Source organism: Paroedura picta, chromosome 11 (assembly GCF_049243985.1).
Source record: "Paroedura picta isolate Pp20150507F chromosome 11, Ppicta_v3.0, whole genome shotgun sequence".
Classification (NCBI taxonomy): Eukaryota; Metazoa; Chordata; class Lepidosauria; order Squamata; family Gekkonidae; genus Paroedura; species Paroedura picta.
The window spans coordinates 11,494,084-11,521,089 of NC_135379.1; the positions used below are offsets into that span (position 1 = coordinate 11,494,084).

The following is a 27,006-nucleotide window of genomic DNA, read 5'->3' on the forward strand; positions in this document are numbered from 1 at the left end:
AATTTCCCCAGTCCTCCTCTCTCCTGGGTCTGGTATATCTGTGTCAGCAGTATCTTAATAAGAAGGAGCACCGGCAAGTCTCTTTGTTTGGATTTGCATTAGTTGGCTCTTTCTTGTATATTTATTTGTGTGTGCGGAGGTGCACAAGCTAGTGTGAATGACATTGTTCTTATTCTGTCCTCAAATGCTTTGATTATCATGTTATAAAGATCTTTTTCTGCCCTCCTGGAGAAGAACTACCTGCAATTCAGGCTCTGAAACACACATCACGGTCTCTGTACTTAAAAGGCTTTAAAGGTTTCTAAAAAACCAGACATTGGGATGGGGGGGGGGGGGGGAAGAAGCACTCAGATTTCACATTGCTGCTTATGTTGATGCAGTTTTTTTTCCAGTTGAATACTGTAGGGAATCCAGAGGTCGAAGATGTTTTTGACATACTTTTTACATACATAAACTGGAATATTTCCCTGATTGTGCATTTTAGTGACATGGAAAGAAAGAGTAAAGCGCTATTAAGAACTGGGAAATTTCCATTGCAGCCACCTTTATGTCTAGTCTCTCAAGGTAATGAGATTCTGAAAAAGGCATATCAGTTTGGAGCCCTGTGTGTTGTTGTCTGCAATCTATTTGGCTTAAAAAAAAAACCAACGTCCCAGCAAAATAAAATAAACAGCAGTTGAAGCAGATTTTTGTATTAATTTCCTGCTGCTAATGGACAAAGGAAGGCTTGTATAATGAAGGTGTGTTGTGTGCTTTTGCTGGAAGGCACCAAGGGGTGAAGTTAAGAATATGGATGAAGGGTTATCCAAACAAGAATGGCAGCTGTTCCAAATCACAACCGAAAATGTAAGCTTTTTTCCAGCTTGACAATATCTCCCTAATCCTGGATGAAAATGTTATGAAAACAAAGGGACAATGAGACGGGATTAATAAGTGGAATTTTAATAACACTGAGGGTCACAACACGGTTACATTCTTTAAAAGAGTCAACGGCCATTTCAGGAGCCTCGGCTTGTTATAATAAATTTTTGCTGCTTGTTGATTTTATGAATCGCAATAATAATGGAATGAATGTGGCTTTAAGGTCGGCTTGAAATATTAACAAAGAAATATTTGCGCATGTTGTTCATCGACACTAAGTTCTTTGAGATGCTGCCTTAGTTCAAGAACAAACATGCATGTTGTAATAGATACTGTTTTTGCTATCAATTGCATGTTTAACTACATTTTCAATAGACAGTGACTATTCCGGCGATGGTAACATAGCCATGAACTTTAAAGTTTTCATTTTTATATATATTTATGAATCACTGAAATGATCAGAGTAAGTAGACAGTTTTTCAGACTTCAGATTGCTTTGTGTAATGGAGATAAAGGAAATCTGGAGGAACTTAGGTTCAGAGGAATTACCCACCAATAGAAATTGGCCCCAGTGCATAGTTAAAATTGTAGGTTAAAGGGTCTGGCAGGTTGGTGGACTTCGGACAGCTCCAAGGTAATGCAGGTGTTCCAACACTGGCTAAAGTTCAGCAGTGAAGCCTTATGGCCCCAAGCAAAGCCACCAGAACGACTGTCCTTAAGTTGAAGTTGGAGGGCACCAAAGCAGCTGTGTTATGGTTTCGAGAAATAGATGGCACTATTCAAAAGATGGTACTTTGTGCCCTATACTGTGGGAACTTCTAGAAGAAGCTGAGTGGATGTACTCCCCATTGGAGAAGGTTGATTTGGGGTTTGGTAACTCCTTATCTTTAGAGTGATCGTCAGAAAATTCCCACTCAGATGCTGAATATTCAAGGGCCAAAATGTACCCTGGGCAGAGGATCTTGACTTTGACCCATAACATCCACAGGTCCCCCGTCCCCCCAGACTGAGAGGTCGAACCTACCAAGGGAGTGTCAAAGTTATGGTTGAAATGAAATGGTTGTTCTAGTTGGTATGTTATTGTTATTGTTGTATTGTTATATTGATATCGATAGTGTTCTATGTAAATCTTCCAAAATGTCTTATGTAAACCGCCCAGACCCGTAAGGAAGGGCGGTATAAAAATCTAAATAAATAAATAATATGAATCAAAACAGTGAGGACGTTCATTGTGCTTGAAACAAATATTTGCTTGCAGCCCTTGGTTGTTGGGTCACAAGTGGCACTCAGAACTCTCATACATGATTTATTTGCAACATACGAAAGTATCAATCTCAAATACCATGCCATACTGATTCCAGATTGAGTGGAATTTGAACATGGGCTTTCGTTCAAGCCTCACACCTCGCTATACCGCGTCGGTTGTCTCAGTAAGCTATCACTCCTTCATTTGCTCAAGTTTCTCTTTTGCTTAACTGTTACATGCTACCATTTTACAAATCAAACTGTGCTGTTTTACAGACTAGCAGTAATTAATATCTTAGAGCCTAACAGCAACAAACAACAGCATAGGGTTAGAACTGTTTTTAAACTGACCTCTCTTTATAACGTTCCCTTTTGTGCTGCTGTTAATATAAGTCAGCCCTAGTGCATGTTCACTTCTTGCGTCTGATGAACTCAGCTCTGGCACACAAAAGCTTATGCTAGAAGAAAGTTTGTTAGTCTCTTCAAGAGCCAGTGGACTGCTGCTATTTTGGTGCTACAACCTAACATGACGACCCATCTGAAGTTAACATAGCGGAGTGTTAGGTTGCTGAATTCTAGAAGCTGGTTAAAAAGAAAAAGAGAGATTTCAGAAGGTAAACGGTTATTCTGAATCCTGACCTGATTGATACTTAGCTGCTGAGGCTATGTTATCCCTGTGTCGTTAAAGTAATGGCTGCAACTAAAAACCATTCAGGTCACTGGGCTACACGGGAAATTTCCACATGAGCGTTGCCAACTACTTGAGCCACCAGTGCAGGAACTGGTCCCGTGACCTGTCCATTATACTTCCTGGATGCAAAATTTCATTGCTGCATTGCTAGAACCAAAACACGTGAAAGTAGCAGCCTTGCTTTAGTGATGCTTCTGAATTGGGTCATACTAGATTTCCCAGTGATAAACACTGGTGGAAAGTTCTGGCACATTGCAGATGACTTAAGAAGAAGAAGACGAAGATGAAGAAGAAGAAGAAGAGTTGGTTCTTATATGCCGTTTTTCTCTACCCAAAGGGTCTCAAAATGGCTTACAATCACCTTCCCTTTCCTCTCCCCACAACAGACACCCTGTGAGGCAGGTGAGGCTGAGAGAGCGCTGATATCACTGCTCTGTCAGAATAGCTTTATCAGTGCCATGGCAAGCCCAAGGTCACCCAGCTGGCTGCATGTGGGGGAGCAGGGAATCTAACCCGGCTCACCAGTAGTCCGCACTCCTAACCACTACCCCAAGCTGGCTCTCTATGGCAAGCTTATAGGATTTTCAGAGCATAAGACAAACATAAAAGATTTGCCTTTGACTGCTTCTACAAGGCGACCCTGGACTTCCTTGGAGGTTTTCATCCAAGGACTAACCTTGGACAACCCTGCTTGGCTTTGGGGATCTGACTCAATTGCTCTAGCCTGGACCAATCCAGCCCGGGCCAGTGGTTACTACATTCAGTTGTTTCCACTGAAGGAACTCGCTCTAAGGTGTGAATTTCTTCTTCAACTATTATGCCTCTAGTTGATCACTGCTGTTAGGAAACTTGCCTGAAAACAGGAGTCCCTTTAAAGCTGCTAAATTTTCAGTCTGTGGGAGGCTGATGTTTTATGCAAATAGGGATGTTGCATGACTATGATAGATGCATGTTGGTATGATTCTGCTTTTTTCCCCCCTGCAGCACTCTGAGTCCAGATGTTGATCCAGCACTTGCCTTCCAGCGAGAGGGGTTTGGACGCCAGAGCATGTCAGAAAAACGTACAAAGCAATTTTCAGATGCCAGCCAGTTGGAATTTGTTAAGACACGAAAATCCAAGAGTATGGACTTAGGTATTGAGTTTAGGCTATTTTTTTCTTTGGGGGAGGGGTGCGTGTATTATTTCAACATGTTTCTTCAGGTTGCAATTATCTTGTTTGTTGTTTTGTGCTGCACTTATATTGTTTGTTATGCCAGGCATTTGATTTGCCCATGCAGCTGCATTCAATAAGATATGGAATGAAGAATTCATAATATAACCTGACCATGTTAATTCTGTACGTATGTACAGTTTTAACGTTCAATGTGCTTGGATATACATAGGTATGCTAGATATAATAGTTCAATGTGTGAGAGTTTGTGCATACTTTTCATGAACTAGAAAGAGCAACTGGTCTATTTTTGAAAATGATTTTTAAATTGCTCGTTTTTGTTGAACTTCAGATTTTGGTAATTCTCAGTGACCGCTAGTAACAGCCCTAGCCAAGAATTTCAATTTTGCTTAACCTACACCAGATATAATATTCCAGCATCAGTCCAATGTGGATGGGTGACAGGTCTTTTATTTTCAGAAGGACTTGCGGTCGGGGCTCTTTTATTGAAAACCTCATAGGAGACAGTCGGGGCTTGTCCTAAAGATATATTTGCAGTATTCAGATGTCAGGGGCCATAAAAGTGAATATGTGCATCAGTCTTTGCAATTGACAGGCAATGTGAAATAGGAATGAGGAGGCATTGTACAAATAATAGATATCTGGTCTACTGCCTTTGCCTGACCAATTGAGCCATATTTGTCCACTTACTGCAATTCAGGTAGGGTTCACATACAACTGGAGATCAGTACAAGTTTGTGACACACCTCTCTGTTAATTGGCACTGTGTTGTCCCTCCACTCTGAAGTCCCAGCAAAGTGAGCTTGTTTTGCTCCCATACTTGGATCCTGATTTTGGGTTTGAGTTTAAGCTCCTAGCCCCGTGTCTCGGGATTGAGCCCAAGTTTCTAACTCTGGTCCTAGTTCAAGGAGATATCCCATTCCCAGGTTAAATCTGAGTATGGCTGCCTGCAATCTAAGTTGATTCTTACTTCTAGGAGACAAAGCTTAAGACTGCAGCCAAGGGTCATGTCATGCAGTACTTTCTTCAGTACGGAAATCCCAAATGTGTACCTGGGTTGCAGCAAGAACAAGAAACCTATGGCATCCCTATCGCTGGCACATCTACTGCAAATGTAAACTTCCATCAGACCTATGAAATTGTCGCATAAATTGGTACCCTTATTGGCTTGTGAAAGGAGAATTTACAAAGTATGACAAAGGGCAATGTAAAACAGGAGGCAGATATGTCACATTGCTACGTGGAGCACAACTGAAGACAAGGTCTAATGCAAGCAGGATCCAATTAAGTTGGGTGTTACGCACTCCTACCTGAAGATCACTGGTGATGGACAGATGGAGAGCACAGAATAAAAAGCTAGATTAATGATTACTTTCTGCAGTGATCATGTATCTCATGTATTCACTGAGACCCAGCTTGTCAAAAGTATTGATGAATTTTGACTCACTGTCTCCCTTTGAACCTTATTTGATGTTGTATGGCATCTTTAATGTTTGCTACACAATGTCCTGGGAAATCGAAGTATTCCCTTACTAATTCGTATGCGCTACCATGTTTAACATCTCACTTGAGCCTGTTTATTCTCATTGTGCGGATACTGACCTGTTGGTTTGCGTACATGGAAGAAGTGCATTACTGGGGGGGCGATGGTATATAAAACATGAAACTGGTGCAGTTGCACAAGCTCTGTCAACCAGGGTACAACCAGACTGGTTAGTTCTTTGAAAGCGTTGCTGGAATAGTTTCAGTGATGGAGTTTGCCTGAGGTCTTGTTGGCGAGCCTAGTTCCTAGATTTGTGCCTCTGTTCGATCCAACTGGCGAGCAATTGCTTCAGATTTGGAAGACACTGTGGGAACAATGTCTGTGAGAGGAAAGGTTATCTTTCAGGATGGGTCTTCACCTCTTGAAGAACCTAGGTTTTAGCTGTGAGCTATAGGTGGCCTTACTTCAGGGGTGGCCAAACTCAGGCTCTCCAGGTGTCCATTGACTACAATTCCCATGAGCCCCTGCCAGCACACACTGGCAGGGGCTCATGGATATCTGGAGAATTTGGCCACCCCTGTACAAGATGATTCCCAAGTATCCATCTGGCCTTATTTTTATGGCTTTTCTCTGTTTTGTTGCAAGTATGCCTGATGTAAACATTAAAACTGTCTGGCTATCTGAAAGTTTAAAGCAAATGCCAGTCACTACAGTTATAATGCTGGGCAGAAGACAATGGGTTATGCAGAGTACTTTTGATGGTAGCTGGGAACACTTTGGTATGGACTGCTGATTTCCTGTTACAGGTTAGGGTATTTGTTTATATGCATAACTGCATGTTGGGATTCTAGCCTGGGACACTAGATTGAAGCTACTGCATGGAGCGATAGAGAATTTGGCACATGCAACAGAATGAAGTGGCAGAGTCTTGCAATGGTAAAATGATATGTGCGTCACTTCAGAATACAGGCGATAGAAAACCATACGTTTAATGCTGTCTTACATTAAAGACTCTCCGTAAGATCCTCAGATGGAAAGATGTGCATCAGAGATAGTGACCTAGTCCTCCCCATGCTGTGAAAGTTTCTCATTATTAATTTTGGGGGAAACTTGGCAAAATGGGATCTCACATATTCATTCTGAAGTTTGTTCTTTACCTCAGCACTCCGTTTCCTCATTTCCATCTCATTCTGTTGCATATATAGACCCTACCCTAGGTCCCTGGAACAATGAAAACCATTCCAAACCACCCACTGGTGTCATGTTTTGCTTTTCATGTTACTGGTGTAATTAATCAAAAGTGGCCTCAAGTCAGGAGTAGGTTATATCCTCTCTAATTAGATTCCTCTTTGATTAGATTTTGTATGCATTCATGTATGCTACACATAGTAATTTGACATGCCTACTCCTTTTCTTGCATTAATTGCCATGGTGGTCTTTGTTTAAAATCAACAGCAGCAACTTTCTTCATTTCTCGCACCTGGTAAAGTAGGGTCTGACTTCCAAAAGCCTATAACACAATCAATTTGTTAAGTGTTCCAGGATGGGTTTGATGTGCAGTACCTTAATGAAAATAAATTGGTAGGTGTGATATCCCTGCTTTTAGGGAAGCTCAAAATAGCATACTGTAATGAAATGCACATTGTACAAGCAACATTTTTTCAGTGGTATCTGTCTCCGCTTCACAAGCGATTGGAATACATGAGGAAACCGTATCCAGCACTCTGAAAACTTTTCCGGAGTGCTCACTGATTGGTAATATTATAGCAAATTGCCATTCCCATCTTGCTGGTATAATGTTTGAATTCTCTAATGGGTAATTTCAGAGAGTAGGAGAGTCAGATAACTAGGCACCCCTGCATGCTACATAGTCAGGTATAATATTAAATCAAGGCAAATAAAGACCAAAAAAAAAAAAATCAGGCACCCTATTGAATAGTTACAATAGCCAGAAATGAGCATTTCTAGCCAAGCCCTTTGTATCTTTTGCAGGAGGAATTACGTGCTTGGATGATTTGAAAAAATGCCAGAAATTTTTTAAAATATGTAAATATTTATTGTTTTTTATAACACTCGTGGGCTTTAAAAAAAACAAACCAATTCCCCTGATAGCTATGGGGTGGTAACTTGCCTTGGCTAGTTCTGGTATGCTAGCATGTGAATAACACATTGGACTTGCCTGCGATGTGTAAATGACTGACACAACGCATGTTGTTGGTTCCTACATCTGTTGTTGGGCTGTGTTTTTGTTTGTTGGTTGGTTGTTTTTTGGCCTGTTCAAGACTGTCTGCGTAACATTGTGCCCTTGCATGAAGAGTGATGCTGCTAACTTTAAAGAAAATATAAATAGTGGGTGCATGGGGGATGTGGGCACTAACAGGGCTAACCATTGTACATTTACCTTTTAACAGTAGCGGACGAGACTAAGCTCAGTACAGTGGATGACCAGAAAACAGGTAAGAACGGACTGTAGGGTGGTTGCCATAGAAACCTTGGTCCAAGCAGCTACGGCGACACAGCTGGCAGCCACATTGCATGGGAAATAATATTTTAATTGTTGCATGACTCTTGGATGATTTCTTTTTTTTAATTGGAGCAAATAATTTGGATGTTACAACCTTCCTTAATCGTCATTAATTGACAGTATCTTAGAAGAACAACAAAAAGTGGGGTGAAAAGACATTTTAGTGTGTGTGGGGGGGGAGGGGAAAGGAATTTAGCAATCGTCTTCTTGGAGACCTTAGCAGACAATAAAACTCTCTAGAGCAGGGGTAGTCAAACTGTGGCCCTCCAGATGTCCAGTGAACGCTGGCAGGAGCTCCTGGGAATTGTAGTCCATGGACATCTGGAGGGCCGCAGTTTGACTACCCCTGCTCTAGAGCTTTTCAGTGATGTGTACTTTGGGCAGCAATCTCAACAGAGCAATATGGCATAAGAAACCGAATTATTTAGAAATTTGAGCATTTATATACAGGCACTGTTAATGCAAGACTTTTTATTTTTTTTAAATGTGCCTTTATCTGCCAAGTCCCACCTTCCTTGGATTTACACCATCTTTGCAACAAGGTGGCAATTAGATATGTGGTGCTAAAAGGTTTGCCTGGCCTTTTCTTTTCCTTATTGAATAAAACCATTAGATGAGAGCAAAAACAGATAGATGGGTAGGACATGTGCTCCAAACCATGTTCCGCAGATACCTTCCTCTCCCTGCATAATGGCCATGATGCCAACTTCTCAAGCCTGAATTTATTAGCCATTAAAATAATGCACCAGCAGCAATTATAAGCCTTTATAATTTATTAATATGTGTTAGCTTTTCACCTTTGGAATGTTGTTTTAATTAGGGTAGATCTAGAGGACACAGTAACATTCCATATACAGGAGTGGTAAAATTACTTAGCTCTAATTAGGAACAATTCACCTTTGAAGCCTGAAAAATATTACTTCTGATTTCTGCATGATTCATTGAACATGCACGTTGATGGTTAATATTTCGGGGGTTTTTTTGTTTTGTTTTTAAAATGGGTTCTCCGTTTAATCACATTGTGAAACATAAACAGTCAACTGGAAAACTACATTTAAAAGACCTGGTGGAATGGTTAGCATTTATCCCAAAACTTAAGTAGCTCTGAGTTCTTGGTAAGCGAGATGTCACAGTGCCGCGCTGGACTGCAGACATATATTACGGACTGCGATTAGGGCCTGTTAAGTGGCATTTATCAACGCACGTGAAGTTTTAAGTGTGTGACATTTTTATAGGATTGGTTGAGCCCCCAAGAACTAGGCTTATATTATTCCTTCGACGATGGCCTGAGCTGACAGGCGTGAGCAAAAATGATGGGATGAAATGCTAATGTAAGAAATGTAAATGCTAAGAAAGGCGTTTGCATCTCAGCTCTAAACATTTTGTTTTGCGTTTATGCTTGCAAAGGCCATGTAATTTCACAACTGTCTGGAATTGGGGGCATTGTATTGGTGCACTTCGTATGCATACCCTGAACACTTACATGCACCTTTTTAGCAAGTGTCCTTTTAAGTTTGTGTTGGACAACTCCTACTTACGTTGCTTGCTTGTTTTTACCCTCAATTCACAAAATGCAAAAAATGTTCTCATACCTCATGGTTCATGCATTTATAAACCCTTCCTAGACTGTTTACGGACTGGAGGTTTCATGCCAGGCTGCAGACTGGAGTTTTAGTCATGGCAGGTTGTCCCACCTCTTCCTGCATCCACCTGGGGGAGCATTTGGCCCGGTGCACCTCATCCACCCTCGATCTGTGTTCTTGCATGGGAGCTGGGGCAATGAAGTTCCCAGTGCGTAAACGGTCCTAGTGTTGCCCTGTGTTTTTACTTCTGTTCTGTTCAGTTTCTCCTATATGGAGCCTGCATAATGTTGTGGCGAGAGGATCAGACTAGCATCTAGGAAACTCAGGTTCAATGGAAACTCATTGGTGTGACTTTTGGCCAGTCACTCTCTTTCATCTAATCTATATCACAGGGTGGTTAATTTGAATAAAATGGTGGAGAGGAGAACAATGTTGTGAGCTGCTTTGGGTCCCTGTTGAAGTGGTATAAATGAATGTATAACATTATTTTTTTTAATCTCAAAAATATTACAAAATACAGAATAATGAGCGGATTTGATCAAGTCAACCAGATTTTCCATAGACACGCATACTACATGTATTCACATCTACAGTTCTTAGGTTCAGGCTTTTAAGATTTTGTTTTATAGTGGTTTTAAATTTAAAAAATGGCTCCTGTCTATGATCAGGGCCCTGACCTGGATAGCCCAGGTTGACCTACTCTCATCAGATCTCAGAAACTAGGCAGGGCTGACTTGGAAGGGAGACCGCGAAGGAATTATAGTATAGTACAGAGGAAAGGATTTTGAATGTCTTCTGCCTTTAAAATCCTCTGAAGCATTCTTTAGCCTAGGGGTAGCCAAACTGCGGCCTTCCAGATGTCAATGGACTACAATTCCCATGAGACCCTGCCAGCATTTGCTGGCAGGGGCTCATGGGAATTGTAGTCCATGGACATCTGGAGGGCCACAGTTTGGCTACCCCTGCCTTTGAGAAACCCCAGAGGTGGTGTGATTATGCAGAATATGTTTGGGAAGCACAGCTGTGTACAACCCCACCCAGTACCCCTCCCCTTCACACCCCTTTCAGGCCCATCATTGGCCATTTTGGGAGGGAGGGAGCGGGTGGGTCAACATGGCCATATATAGCCACATCACCCAATAAATGTTTAATATGTTTTTTTGAAATATATTAAAATTAACTCCCACCCATTCAGGAAACCAATGCAAGGCTATCAAGAAACCCCAGGGTTTCAGGAACCCCTGGTTGAGAAAGCCTGCCCTCTGGGGTCAACATAAGTCAGCAAAACAAAAAATGCTAAGGAAGTTAGCTACCTGCATTTAAAGCTAGGCAGCATTTCTGGCTTGGATTCCGAGAATGTAAGCTTCTCCATATGTTAACTTCTGTTAACAACCCCAAAGACACACTTGGGTTGCAGGGCCCTGACCCTAAGCCACAAACCACCTGGGCCAAGCAAGATAAATATTTAGTGGTTCTTAGTAAAAGATTCATTTTATGGGATTTCCCCCCCCCCCTTCTGCTTGATGCAGAGCAGATTGTGCCGATAACTTGTACGCTTTCCCTGCTGTCAAATGCTGGGGTGCTGAATAAACCTGCATTACCACTTTGCGGACAAAAATACTAAGTAATTAAAAGATGACGGTTTAATATGTTTGGCAAAAAGTATGGTGCTGAAGTATATCAACGGCAAACTAGTAGAGCAGGCTTACATTGGGAGCGTAAGCTAGAACCAGTTCTTTAAAACGATGCCTGGGTTTAATTGACAAACTTCACTGTAATAGAATTTAAAATTGCATATCTTTCTTCAGTTCACTTCAACTGCTTAATCCTTGTGTTTACAGTTCATTCCAAAGGTCAGAAGTATTTTCAGTAGCAACTTAGCATGGTTCATTTATTCAGCCTTAAACTTACAGTAACAATAGTGGGTTATTTTCATGCTCACCTTGTTGAAATTCTTACAATAAGTCTCCGAGAACAAACAAAAAGAAAATCTTATTAAAGCTACATGATGTTCATAATATCCAGTGCAAAATCAAAAAGGGAACCAAAACCCAACTTGAACAGAAGTCAGGAACCCGAAAGATGAGCTGCAAAACAGTATTTAAAAAATCATTACAAATATTTATTGAACAATATTATATATATATAAATATATATATATATATATATTAAAAATAAAGTAAAAACAACACACATCTAACTGCACATGTCATTTCATATGCAGTTAGATTTGTGTTGTTCATGATATCCATTCATCAGTGGGGGGCTTAATTATCTTGCTCGATAATGGGTGTAATTGGTGTGGAATGGCTTTCCCCACACTACTCTTCCTTTAGCACACAGAATAATCTGTTAAATGGAAAAGATAGCTTAGGATCATCCGCTTAGTAACATTAAGGATCTACTTTCACAGAGAACGGCGGGATTACATTAGTGTCATGGATTGGAAATATTGGCCTTGAGCAATATCAGAAGATGGGATCATCTTCATAAATATATAGAATTCAATAACTCATATATGTATGTATATATATGTATGTATGTATATATATAACTATATATATAACTTGAATGAGATAGAGGAGCAATGTTGTAGTGCAGGGGTAGTCAACCTGTGGTCCTCCAGATGTTCATGGACTACAATTGCCATGATCCCCTGCCAGCAAACGCTGGCAGGGGCTCATGGGAACTGTAGTCCATGTACATCTGGAGGACCACAGGTTGACTACCCCTGCTGTAGTGTACACCTGGGGATTTCCTTGTGAATAAAGAGATGCGTGACCAGGAGGGGGTGTCAGAGGCAAGTTCTAGATCTTTGGAATCTCAAGGTCTCTCTGTTGATTCTGGCCATAACAGCTTCTACTGCTTTCATAATTCTGTTAGCAAGAGACTCTACTCAACCATGCCAATTCAGGATTCTTAGGTCCTTCAGCAAGGTCATTTGGGGAAAATATCTCATTATGCCACAGAATGTTCACTTATCTCAGTGAACGTTTTGTGAGTCAGGTACAGTTAGTGGCACACATCCTGCCCACAGGTAACTTTATACAGTTTAATTTGCAGTGTTCCACAAGCAGAAGGGTCCCTAGATTGCAAAAAAAAAAAAAAACCAACTGGCCTCTGCCAGGATGTAAGCCACACACCACAGGCAAAGACCACAAAGTCAAAGGCAGTCATTACGCAGATTTACATGTTTTAAAAACATGATGATACATGGAATAAATCAAAAGAATGTCCATCTGGATGAACTGCCATGCCACTAATTTGGGTTGTCCATTTGATCTGTCCAAACAATTTTGTTGTATTGATTGTCCAGACATGGTGAAATGTTTTAAAAATATTTGCTTTAGTAGAACAACAAGAAAATATACTTTCGGTGGATTTTATACTTGATGCTAATTACAGAAGCCAAAGTTATACTTGATGCTAATTACAAAAGCCAAAGCATTATTGCTATGGAATAATGAATTTAGTGGGGGTTTTTTTATTGTAATGGATGCTTAAAACTTAAAAGTGTTAGATGAGGTTTCTGTTAATGCGAACAATTTACTGAATTGCCTTCTCCTTGGCTTTTATCCTGGAGCAACAGTTTGGGCTAATAGTTACAAGAGTTCATTAAATGCCCTTTAAGGAGAGATAATGCCAAGTACTAATATTTATTTTTAGGCCTCATTTTAAAGGTAGGAGTATGGAGATAATACTAAGTACATGGCTGGTCACGTTTTCTTGTTTGGAGATGCTAACAGTTGTGGAAAGTGAACAGTATGACTGGCTTTGTTATGCCACTGATTACTACAAGGGCTTAGGGACCAGTAGCCCCTGTTAATATATTGTGCCAAAATTAAGTTAAAAATGGAGATATAGGTTGCCCCTTACGTGGAGTATTTGACAGTGATCAGGGAATATGTGGCCAATTAACCAACATGCTAACCCCAGTATTGCGGTCTTTGGAGAATTCTGGCCATTCCCCATTGTGTTCTAGAAGATCCTCTGCATTTTACGATGGATGCCTCAGAACATAAGCATCTGCATATCTTGTAGAAACCTATCTGTATGAAATATGCTGTTGCAAAAATGGCCTTTTGGCACCTTATAGACTAACACATCCATTGCTCATGGGGCTTGCTGAAGCAAGAGCCTCCTTCATCAGATGTGTCTGGTGAAATAAATTCCTTCCTGCAAAAGTTCATGCCATAACAAAGTCAGACTCTGTGACTCTTTTGCCGTCTACCACCCAGTGAGTCTGTTTCTAAATTATTATATACGACGATTAAAAAAAACACTGTTTTTCTGGTGTTCGTCTTAGATCCATTAATGTTATCCCTACCATGCATGCCATACACAACAGAAAGGGATTAACTTTGCTCATGGAGCTCCTGTTAGTTTCTTATAAGTGGCCACATTCTGCAAATAATAAAATCCAAGAGTCTTCACGCCCAAGTTTGTATTGTCAATTATTCTCACCTTCTAGGCAAAGCTAGATTTGTTGCTGGGAAATGGTATGTCCTAATCAGTTGTGAAATGATTAGGCTTAGGTTTCCAGGAATTTTTAATGAGTCAGAAAGGAAACTTTTCTAAGGTTCTCATCAGCCAGACAAGAAGAAGAAGAGTTGGTTCTTATATGCCACTTTTCTCTACCCAAAGGCGTCTCAAAGCGGCTTACATTCGCCTTCCCTTTCTTCTTCCCACAACAGATACCCTGTGAGGTAGGTGAGGCTGAGAGAACCCTGATATTACTGCTTGATCAGAACAGCTTTATCAGTGCTGTGGTGAACCCAAGGTCACCCAGCTGGTTGCATGTGGAGGAGTGGGGAATCATACCCGGCTCGCCAGATTAGAAGTCCACACTCCTGACCACTGCACCAAGCTGGCTCTCAAGGGATACAGTGCATGTGCGTATCTCAAATTCTGCAAAGGAATGTTTAAAAGAAAGAAACTAATCCTGTATCTGTTGTGCTTGGGTTTTGTATTACATACAGTTGTGCAAAAATGCTTCGGCTCTCACACTGTTCTGTTTGACAGGGGCATTTCCCAGTAGATTGTATCCTTTGAGAGGAGTTTTTAAATGTTATATAATATTAAAGTCTTAATTTAGAGTGCGTTTAAATCACATTAAGTTGGGCTGAAGTCCATCACTTCATTCAGTCCCGAATGTCTGGACTGCAAGTCTTAAAGCCACCCTGCAACTTATCCCAACTGTTTCTTCGCTGTGAAATACTAGGCTGTTAACCCAGAAATGGCTTTTATCATCAAAGCATATATATTCTGCTTATGTAGAGATATTTCAGTGTCTGCAAACTGTCCACATTTATGTTGATGGCCACCCAAGTTCAATAAATATTCTTCCCATTTCTGCAATCCATTATTAGTTTTACAGTACTCTGGGAACGTTAGGTCATATCCCATCTTGCTCGTCCTTTGGGAGAGTGCAACTTGCATAAATATTGTTCTCACAGTGATCCATACTGGGAAGCAGGAAATGGGGTTTTCCTTCAGCGTCCCCTATGAGCCTAAATGGGCACATTATGTAACTACAAAAGGCGCATGTGACTGTTTGGTAATTAGGGGGAGGGGGAGAGAGATAGGGGATAATTTCTTTTAAATTAGTTATTCCAATGAGGAACCTGAGCCATTTGGCTAGATAACATTCCTGCCCAGTATGGCTTCAGGAAGAAAACCTATTCAACAGCTGCTTTGTCTGTGCCTCTTTCAAAACTGTCACTTTCCTTCTGTAGCACAGATTGGGTTTAAGAGACAGATCTTGAAAGAGGGCAACACTCCTCAGCCTGGGTATGCGGCTGCAGCTGTAGATGGCTGCAAAGCCAGTGGAAAATCCCAAAGGCTTTTCTCAGTAATACCAATAGCAGTAATGTCCCTGTGAAAGAGGAAGAGCTGGGTATGATACTTACACCAGACTTTTCCTCAAATATTTAGCATGCTACGGATTGTTTACACAGCTGGAAACCTCCCTTTCCCTTTCTTGCCCATCCCACCAGGCAGCCCCTTCCAGTTATCCCCAAGTCCCTTTTCCCTCTTACACACTGGGGACCTATGGGATACAAGGTGGTTCATGGAAGTGAATCCATTGTATATAGAGAGATTCCCTGAGTCTGGGGTCACTTAACTTTCTGAACTTCTGTTGCAGTTTCTTCCTGCATCTTTTATATTCGGAGTGTCATGGTCAGCGCTGCTTAAAGTTTTAGGCATTGGATAGCGATTTTGCTAAGTTGTGGTTCTGTCGCAGCGGCTTCACTGCTCACAGAGTTGTCACTTTAGGGATTGTTTCAACAAATGGGCCGGTATAGATGTTAGTCTGGCTTCATACTCCTTGTGGTTAGTGTTTGGGAGTGTGTGCTCCCTCCTCATAGCCTCCGGAGCAAATTCACTCCAGAAGTGTGATTAATGTATTTCTTCCCCCCAGTAACTACTTAAAAACTATCCAGGGTTTACATTATCTTAGAATTTGAAATCTGCTCCAGGCCCAGTTTAATGGAAATCCTGCTCCCCTATAATCACAGTTCAGTGCTGGAGTCTGGTTTATGTTATTCCTGACAGGCCTTAGTTTGCATGAGCTGATAGTCAGCCTGTGCCGTGCTAGATGAATGCCAAGATATCCCCTTGCCCATCTTTCTAGTTTCATCCTCTCTGGGCAGGCCCTATTCTCTGTCTTCTTTCACACTTAGGAATGTCACTGCATTATCATTTGCTTGCTTGAGTGGCATATATTCTAATATTGGAATAATGCTGAGAAGATCGGCATGGCCCTAATGAAATTAAGATGTTCAGGTTTACAAACCTTTAAAGAATATATACAGATATACAATCTCTTAAAGAGCCTCTTGTGGCGCAGAGTGGTAAGGCAGCAGACATGCAGTCTGAAGCTCTGCCCATGAGGCTGGGAGTTCAATCCCAGCAGCCGGCTCAAGGTTGACTCAGCCTTCCATCCTTCTGAGGTCGGTAAAATGAGTACCCAGCTTGCTGGGGGGTAAACGGTAATGACTGGGGAAGGGAATGGCAAACCACCCCGTATTGAGTCTGCCATGAAAACGCTAGAGGGCGTCTCCCCAAGGGTCAGACATAACCCGGTGCTTGCACAGGGGATACCTTTACCTTTACCATCTCTTAGTGGTTGAGTAGATGATTTGCTTATAGAAGGTTCCTGGTTCAGTCCTATGCCCAACTTAAAAAAAAAAAAGATCTTGGGTAGCAAGCCTGGGAAAGACTTCAGCCTGGGATTACTGCCAATCAGAGGACAGCCTTTTGCCCACCTCTGAAACACAGGGATGGGGATCTGAATGGAATGTCACTTTTTGCTTGAGAAAAAGGGCTTGGTTTTAGAATAGCGAAGGTTTTGTGAAAAACGCCTTTCACTACTGTGACTAAGCATTACTTAAAGAGGTGATGTAAAGCAGGGGTAGTCAACCTGTGGTCGTCCAGATGTTCATGGACTACAATTCCCATGATCCCCTGCCAGCCAACGCTGGCAGGGACTCATGGGAATTGTAGTCCATGGACATCTGGAGGACCACAGGTTGACTATCCCTGATGTAAAGCATAGTTGATCAACATCCTTAGCCTCTCCCTGGCTACAATATTATTGTTTGCAGCATTGGCCTGGGACATTCCATTCATACCTGGAAATGTTGCAGCCCTTTATAATGAGAATGCTGGATGAGATCTAGATTAGTCCCGGTCACTTGGAAGTGAGGGTAATCTGGCTGTGACATCTGTCACCCCATTGATCGCTAGAATTGATTCGGGTGATCTGGCTGGCTAGGCAGGTGTCCCCTACCTCCCTCATCACTCCATGTGCATCTGTCCTGAAGGAGGAAGAGGACAGTGGAAGAGGAAAGCCGTCCCAGATAGAAGGAGGGTACTGTTCTTGAATCAAGCTCCCTGCTAGCTCCCTGCTAGAACCTCCCAGCCACTTCAATGACCTCTGTTTTTCTTCCTGACTTGGCCATGAGCAGAGGCCTACTTGCAGAAAGGTCACAAAATTGTTTCCATTTTTTTAAAGCTAGCATTAAACATGCCTGAAAGTAATGTAATGTAATGACCAGACTGGGTTCTCTTTATTTAGAAAAAAGGGTTATATTTGCATGATGACTGCACCAATAATCTCTAATAGCTGTTTAAGCAGGAAATATTGAATAATAAGTTTCATAAACCGAGGAAAAACGTTCAATTACAAGAGCATACAAAAATTAATTTTTATAAGACCTACCCCTGACCTTTTCAGCGTAATCGTTTGTCCAGTGAAGATTTTCATATACATACCCGTTATAAAATTAATTTGGCAGGCTATTCTAATGAATAGGAATGTTTTCTTGCATTGATTAATGTTATTTATTAGCTAATATTAGCTGATATTTCCTATGTAAACATTTATTAGAGACTATTAGTTCTTTTTTTTATCATACTGTGGTAATCCCTATTGCTAAGCAAGGTAAAGAAAATTGATTCACATTTAAGCTATAATAAGTGCCTACGTAGGTTTTTATGTATAATAAGCATATTAACTAATATGGGTTAATTAATCCAAGGGAAAAAGTCTGTGTAGACAAGCCCTTGGGAACACTGTAATATTTAAGTGAAGGTTATTAAAATTCACATCATGAAAGTAGCTGTTGAAGCCGGATTTTCCCTAGATGTTATTCTGAGAATGCAGGCTAATTTTAGGTCAATAAAATCTCCTTAATGTTCATCATTTCGAGTGGTTACAGAGAATTGTTTTTCCTGTTTTTAAAAAAGGGAAATTAAGTAGTTATGCCAATCAATGACATAATGCTGACATCTTTAATATTTGAGGTCTTTGTTTTTTTTAACAGCTTGGTAATTATTTTATCCTCATTAAAATGGTTGAAATAACAGTGATGGCTTTAACTTCTCACCAATTTTGAGCGGTGGGATTTTTCTAACCTTGTCAGACACATTGGGTCTGACTTGGCACACATTCATTGCTTTGACCGAGAAATCCACATAGAATTCCCCACGGATTAGAGAGATAATGTGATTAAAGTTAAGTATATCCCCAACAAGTTTATTGGAGTGTGTGTGTGTGTGTGTAAATAATCAAGGCTGTGGCTCCTCCTTACTAATCCTAATTAACCTTTCTCTTAATAACCACTAAGGTTCCCCAACCAGAGATGTAGGGCCTTCACTGGGGCTGAAGAAATCCAGTTCATTAGAAAGCCTGCAGACAGCAGTGGCTGAGGTGACTTTGAACGGTGACATTCCCTTCCATCGGCCACGGCCACGGATAATCCGGGGGCGAGGTTGTAACGAGAGCTTCAGAGCTGCAATAGACAAATCGTATGACAAACCTGTTACGGATGAGGATGATGAAGGCATGGAGACCTGTAAGTAAATCTGTCATGGAAGTTTCTTTCTTTCTTTCTGTGTGTGTGTGTGTTTTTTTTAAGTTTGATTTCAGATGATCCACTTATGAACCATTCAATTGTTTGTTTGTCCGTTTGTCTGTTTTCTGCTGAGCATATATAGGAGTGTTTGTTCACCCCCATTCTTAAAACCAGACCTCTCTGTTAAATTTTGATAGTCTGCCAAATGCACTGGTGTCGCAAGGTCTATAGCATGTGACAATCCTTCCAATGTTATAGCCCTTTGCCAGTGCTTTCAATAGCAATATTAGATCGTTTGTTGTCAAGAGTGTGGTTCCTGTCAACAAAGCTACCTGCAAATTATGATAAAGAGAGAACTGAGCCAAAGAAAGTCAGCCATTTTGTGTCTCCATGTCTCATTGTTTATCTCTTCTTCATTCTTAAAACAGCCTTGGTCTGTTTCCCCCTCCGTCCTGAAGCCTTGGTTCAATGACCTGAGCTTTCTCTTACTTGTTTTCCTGCCTTGTCTCATTTCTAAGTTCTCCTATTTTTGTTCTGTAGTGCATAGCAGCACACTCTTGGCATTAAAATCCCACATACATGTACCAAGAGTTGAGAGATGACTGTTGTTTCTATGCTCACTCTGGTTGAGATTTGGCCATGAAGTTCCTCAATTAAAATATTTACCCTATCATGCAAGTGACACACCTCCAGAAGGGTCAAATATTGCTTGTATGGTGTGATTAAAATGCTGCTAGAGGAGCTAGCTTGGTGAGTGTCTGTACATGGAGCCAAGCAGGTTTAAAAGCAAACATTCCATTTGAATATCTGTAGTATTGATGCCCTTTGTACATTTCTATGTATGATAGCATAGCTCCAATGTAAGAATCATTGGGATGATGCTGTCCTAGAAGAGGGTAGCTACCCATTAAGCAGAAGACCTCATTTCTAGCAGAAAGTGCCCACCACGGGGCCAGTAGGAGGCTGCCTCTTATTGGTCTACATCAGGGGTGGTCAAACTGCGGCCCTCCAGATGTCCATGGACTACAATTCCCATGAGCCCCTGCCAGCGAATGCTGGCAGGGGCTCGTGGGAATTGTAGTCCATGGACATCTGGAGGGCCGCAGTTTGACTACCCCTGGTCTACATTCTGTGGAGCTACTGAATGCACTCAGAGGTGGGGTAGTTTAGCACAACATAGAAGTTGTTGCGGGGTAGATCGAGATAGAGTGTTCATGTGTCTGGAGCAGCAGAAAAGAGCAAGATTGGCATGATAGGACAAGAGGCAGAACTGAACTGAGAAGCCCTGGAAGAAAAAACAATGGATCTTCACGCCATTGGTCAGTTTTTGTTTGATTTCTGTGAAAGGACACTTGCATAATTTCATAGTTGGGGGTCACCACAACATAAGGAACTGAATTAAAGGGTTGCGGCATTAGGAAGGTTGAGAACCGTTGCTCTAAAGTTATGGTGATTACAGAATCTAATGTACCTGGGAGCCCTTCTGAGCATCTGAGCACAGCAAATGACACTGCATGGTGACTTACCAGCAATGAAAGGCAACAGTAAAGGGTTGTTTTTTTTCTTCTCTGTCTAGATGGTCTTTCAAATGAGTTCAACAATTCCAGGTTTCCAAAGTTAACGTCTGTATGTAAAGGGAGTGAGTTTACTGGGAAAGGATAGCGGAAAGAGAAGTTGCATTTTGGACAAAAAAATTCAGCATGGCAACTTCATCCATAAAGCGTGTTAAAATCGTTGCTGTGCTTTAATTAGAATACGTAAGCCTGGCAGCTCTAATAAAGCATAAAGCTAATGATCAGCTATTACCGATCCTAATGGGCATTCATTTCCATTTAAAATTCTTTAACCCTAAGAATGACCCAACATGTGGAGAATGTCATTAACATAAAAGAATCTCTTCAAATTTAACCTTATCATTATTGGACGGGGCAGCGGCGGGCTGATAAAATGACAGTCTGTATTGAATGACAATAGGGTGAGTAGCAAACGGGGCGGAATTACATGGCAATTATGAATGTTTTTAGCCTCGATTTTGTCGTATTTCCAGCATTTCCTAGCTGGAGTAATTGGTTTCTACTTGCCTTAACGTAAGAAGTTTATGAATGAAAAAGGATCCGGGGAAAGCTCAGGTGATTAATTTGTCAGCTCATCTGATGCAAGGACTTTGGAAGATGAATTTGCACTCTCAGCTTTTTATGAATGTGTTTACACTTTAAAGAACTCCTGTCATAATGAGTGAATTGAGTCCTATAAACTCTCTGTTCTCATTTTAATCAGTTTCTAAAAATACCTCATAACTGAATGTGAGAACTTTTTCGAGATGATCTTTTTTTCTCTCTCCAGCAATAGCGCGGTCTTGATTTCGTTTAATTTCGCACCTGGCTTTTCCCACCAGCTATATGCTGTTCTGGTGCTGCCTATCTAGACCAAGGAAGTAGAGAAATGGGGACAATTCCAAGTGTCCTGTGGGGGTGGGAGAAAGTCACATGCAACATAACAACATCAAGTCACATGCAACATAACAATCCCTCAAGTGGCCTTCAAAGCAAGAGATGAACAGAGGTGTTTTTCATTGCATCCGTGTACAAGGCAACCCTGGACATCCTTGGAGATCTCGAGCCCAAGCAGTCTGACCCTGTTTAGTTTCTGAGATCTGACAAGACCAGGTTGGCCTAGGCCATCCAGCTCAGAGCAAGTGTTTCATATGGAAGCAGAAAGCACACTGGCTTGCCCATAGAACTGGAGGTGTGGCAGTAGCCGACATGTCTCCTTTTCTAGATAATCCCAGTCCATTAAAGTTTTTGAATATATGGATTGAGGGGCATACAGTGAGACAGCAGGACAACAAGGGTTGGAGAAAATCCTTGTAAAAACTGAATAATGCATGCAGTTCTTTGAATGCAAACCAGATTACAAAGTCATGTTCTTTCCAGCTTTGTGCCTGAGGTCCTAAGAACTGTTCCATAATACTATCAAGACCCTGTGATCACATGATCTTGCCATGATCTGGTGCTGTTCAATCCTGTTCTAGGGGCCTCTTAGTGGTGTGTATTTTAATTGCCTACTGTGATGTAATATTCTGTTGCCTTATAGGACTGTAGCTTATAAGAAGCTTCAGTCTTGGCAAAGAAAGGAGTAATGCTGTTTTGTTTCTCCTTCAATAAAGAGATTTCTTCAACCAGAGAGTCTGCTTCTTGGGGCAGCCCGACGGTAACCTCCCAAATTCCATAAATGATGACATAGTCCACCCCTTTCCAGGAAAAGTGGAAGGGGATCCTCATGGGACTCATTGGTGCCTGCTGTCGTAGTCCAGCAGGGTCATTTGATAGCACTGTGGGGGAGGCTTATTGGCTTTCCATTCTTCAAAAGATCCAGGTTCATTTTGTTGCACTAAGTGCAGTGCAGGCATAGCCTGTGGATAAAGAACTTGCTGAGCCCAAGTGGAGGTTGCATTGTGACCTACAATTTGACTTCAGCTCTAAAAACATGTAAAGAACTCAACCTATGTAATTCTGCTGAATTTAACCGGTAGTCTTTTTAGTTCATTGCCAAACTCAGTGCCTACAGTTACAGTGGCCCAAGCCATGCCCTCTTGTTTCTCCTGTGCAGAGGTATATTGCCTCTGGTTGTGGGCACCTAGCCATTAGGTACCTACTCAACTGTTTCATAATGACAATGATTTAGAAAATCCACCTCCTTTCATTATAAAATCACCCTTGTGAGGTGGCTTTAGGCTTCCTGGTTTTACAAGTAGCTGTTCCTCACACTAGCTTGCACAGTCCTTTCTCTGTCTTTCCTGCAGGGTAGCTTGGAATATTTTCTAAAGAAGTCTTGAAAATCTGATCCCTCTCCAGTAGCTCTAAAAATAGGGCTGCGCCATGTGATTAAATATATATACCCCTGAGATCCAGCTTAGTTTAGTGGTAAAGAGTGGTGTCCTCTAACTGGCGAGCCGGGTTTGATTCCCCATTCCTCCTCCGCATGCAGCCAGCTGGATAGCATTAGTCCAGTCATGGTCTCTCAGTGCTCTGTCAGCCTCGCATCCCTCACAGAGACTCCGTTGAGGAGTAAAAAGCAGGGTACAAAACATCAGCTCTTCTACACACAAACACAAGTGGGGACTTGCAGTACTCATCGGGGGAGCTCATCCTACTCCCCACGTTGCTCCCCCTGCAGCTGCCAGCCTCTGTCACCACTGCCAGGTATGGTGTGGCTCCCAGCTCCCCCACTGTTGCCCCCCTAGGCTACTGTAGCTCCTAGCTCAGTGTGGCTCCCTGCCTCTTCCCACGGTCACTGCCCCAAGTGCAGTGTACTTCTCAGCCTCTCGACACCTTTGCTATTAGAATATATGACATGTGTATCTGTGTGTGTGTGTGTGTGGGGGGGGGAGTGCATGCATTTTCTAACTCTTGGAAAGGCTGATAAGAAACAGAGTTCCTTTTACTAGTGTGTTGTCTGAGAGCAAGTCATTTGAATCTGAATAAATTGGCAGGGCTTTCTAATCTCTGCCGAGTCTTAATTGCCAGAGCCTGTGCTTGTATTAAATAAGACAATAAGCAGTCTAGAAGCTCCGTTGTGGAACAGCTTCCCATTCAATAGCTACTGTTTCTTGGTTGCCTCTTGCGTTTCCTGTGGCATCAGTAGGAGGCTGGCTTCACAATGCGATTTCTGTAGCTCCTCTTCAATACATTATATATCTGTTGTTGAGCTCATGCACAGAATGCAGGTTGGATACAGGGGTAGTCAAACTGCGGCCCTCCAGATGTCCATGGACTACAATTCCCATGAGCCCCTGCCAGCAAATGCTGGCAGGGGCTCATGGGAATTGTAGTCCATGGACATCTGGAGGGCCGCAGTTTGACTACCCCTGTTTTAGTTGCTGTGACCGAAGTGTGGGGGGAATCCCTTCCTCTGTGTTTTGCGTAAAGCTGCCCAAGGAGGGATGGGAGGGAGTGGCTCTGTGGAGAAGGGAGAAAGTAACCTTGCCCTTCTCTGGGAGTCAGTGGCTCAGCTGCAGAGAGAGGTTTTCATGTGACTCAAGCATGTGACCCAAGATGTTGACAAGAGTTTTTAATGATATTAGTGCATGTCCAAGCATCACTTGTTAACTCTCTTTTTTAAAAAGCTTTTCATGTTTTTGTGCAAACATGGGGATTCCTCTGCCTTGGCTTTTTTCCCCCCTCCAACTTCATGGGGGAGCCACCCATTGCTATGATATATGATTTGTTTGTGCTTTTTAATGCTACATTAAGTAAAAAGCCATACTATTTAATAGCCACATTTCAACTACTGCATTATGTTGTATTTCATGTCTTTATCGCCCTGCCCAGCTTCTGAAAATCACTGTAGTATTCCACTGCATCATGCAGCCTTCTTAGCCTCCTTAAAAACATGGGGTGGAACTGGGTGGGTTTTTGTCATTAAACAAATTATTTGTTTTTATTCTATTCTATTTATTACATTTATATACCGCCCTCCCCTAAGGCTCAGGGCAGTTCACATGAGTCGTAATAAGTACATCAAACTCAGTGGTTATAACGAATGAAAGGTAATAGTAATAATAATAATAACAATAAACAGAGAAAATAACATTTCAACAGAGTAGACGATCCAATAGACACATGGTTGGTCTTATATGGGTTATATGGGTTCAAGGTTCAGGAGCCCAGGGGGTGCTATTTAGCTTTGGTCAACCTCAACCAAATGCCTGGTGGAGGAGCTCCCTTTTACAGGCCCTGTTTTAATTCTAGTGTCTCAGACTTCAAACTAGCTGAATAAAACAAAATCAAAGATTTTTAGGTCCCATTATGTCCCAAGGGGCAGACTGGATGCTTTAGGATGCTTTGGGCTGATCCTGCGTTGAGCAGGGGGTTGGACTAGATGGTCTGTATGGCCCCTTCCAACTCTAGGATTCTACGACTGTAGGCTCAGGCTGAACTCCCTCCTTGATATTGACGGGGAAGGTTGCACTTTTGGCTGATTCATTCTCAGTTCATTTTGCTTTTTCCCCTTAAAACCAGGAGGTTATTTGACCTCGTTTTCAAATGTTCATGAAAGAAATGATGTTGTAAGGGTATGGAGCAGATTTCATTATAATATCCAGCATCCAAGGGAGATATAGTGTTACCATAGTGTGTAAAAAAGACCAAGAGAATTGCTTCTCTCCACTCATAAAGTATCCCAAAGCTTGCATGTGTGGTTGTCTAAAAACAAACTGAAATAGTTATGAATGGGGGACTACAGTTTACAGTTTTGGGTGGTTTTAATAGGATGGTTGTAATAGCTGCTTCACATGAGTGAACAGTTCCAGTTTGCTCAATAGCCATGCTCCTAAAGGTAAAGGTATCCCCTGTGTAAGCACCGAGTCATGTCTGACCCTTGGGATGACTCCCTTTAGCGTTTTCTTGGCAGACTCAATATGGGATGGTTTGCCAGTGCCTTCCCCAGTCATTACCGTTTACCCCCCAGCAAGCTGGGTAACCATTTTACTGACCTCGGAAGGATGGAAGACTGAGTCAACCTTGAGCCAGCTGCTGGGATCAAACTCCCAGCCTCATGGGTAGAGCTTCAGACTGCATGTATGCTATCTTACCACTCTGCACCACAAGAGGCTCTGAGCCATGCTCCTAGCTACTATTAAAAGGATGCAAATGTCTGAAAACTGATGTCAGAGAATGACATGATCATCTTCGTTTCTACCAGTCCCCAGTAAAATTATCTAATTCTTTCAGTGGAGGAAGACACCGAAGAAAGCTCACGATCGGGCAGAGAATCTGTGTCCACGTCCAGCGACCAGCCCTCCCACTCGCTCGAGAGGCAGATGAATGGCAATCCAGACAAAGGAGACCAGAAGAAAATCGGGAAGGACAAGAAGAAAGAGCGAGATAAAGAGAAGGATAAAATGAAAGCCAAGAAGGGAATGCTGAAGGGCCTGGGAGACATGTTCAGGTAGGCATTCAGAGCAACAATGTGTGAGACAATGTGGAAATGTTGCATCTTATTGTTCCTGTTGTGTCGAAGAGCAAGTATCGCACTTGGGGGGTTGGCAGCCGTTGTTCATACCACAATGTGTATTTCCCAATCTGTTTCTCAAAAGCATTAACAATTCATGCATGTTTAAAATGCTCTGTTTCATGTTTCCCCCGATTGCCATCTGTAACATGCCAACTATCATTCTATCTCGTGAATTGCTATTGGAACAAGCTTCCAATTTCTATTGGAACAAGCTTCTGTCCTGTCGTAGTAACATCTCCATGCTTCTTCACCATCTATGAGGGGGGAGTGAAGCAAACAATGCTATTGTTGCCCACGAAGAGGGGTCAGCGTTTCTGCAAAACAAAGGGAACGCTCAAGGATTGCTCAGTATTTCTTCTGTTTAAACTACAAGTACAACGATATAGGCTAGATATCAGGAAAAACCATTTCACAGTCAGAATAGTTCAGCAGTGGAATAGGCTGCCTAAGGAGGTGGTGAGCTCCCCCTCACTGGTAGTCTTCAAGCAAAGGTTGGATGCACACTTTTCTTGGATGCTTTAGGATGCTTTGGGCTGATCCTGCATTGAGCAGGGGGTTGGACTAGATGGCCTGTGTGGCCCCTTCCAACTCTATGATCTGTGGCTCTGTGTTTTGAAGGCTCATTATTGGAAAGCTGTAAGGGCGTTCACCTACAAACAAGCACAGTAGATGGTGGTGGTGGAAAGGTTTTCAAGACGAACAATGTTCAAAGCTAGTTTGCATGACCTGCCTCTACATCGTGACCCTGGGCTTCAGCCCTCCAGGGCTGGCCGTGCTTCAATTCTAAGCTCTGGTGAGATCTGGTCTAGCTTGGACTGACCATTACTATTAAGAAAGCGCAGAATCACTCACCTCATAAAGCATCATGAAGCCTGCTTGTGTAACACTTGAAAGACAAACACAAAATTGTGAATGATGAACTACGGTAGAGTACAGGCAATTTCAGATAGCAGTGCAAAACTCTGTGTGCGATTTTTGCTACCGCAGCACAGCCCCTCTGGTGTTACAGGTTGTCACGGTAAAAGCAATACAAAGGAGGTAGGCAGCTGCTTCACACCCTTGGCTTGGAAACCC

General features: G+C 42.0%; 1 protein-coding gene across 3 annotated transcripts in view; it reads left to right on the forward strand.

The window, feature by feature from the left end:
* PARD3 (par-3 family cell polarity regulator) overlaps positions 1-27,006 on the forward strand; it is a 550,919-nt gene that overhangs the window by 374,323 nt on the left and 149,590 nt on the right. For 2 of the 3 annotated variants that reach the window (XM_077303562.1, XM_077303560.1), the window contains exons 17-20: positions 3,782-3,930; positions 7,864-7,908; positions 18,691-18,918; positions 25,650-25,866. In XM_077303562.1, coding sequence (XP_077159677.1) covers positions 3,782-3,930; positions 7,864-7,908; positions 18,691-18,918; positions 25,650-25,866 — 639 coding nt within the window. The remainder of the gene's footprint in view (positions 1-3,781; positions 3,931-7,863; positions 7,909-18,690; positions 18,919-25,649; positions 25,867-27,006) is intronic. The other variant, XM_077303561.1, reaches the window with a different exon arrangement.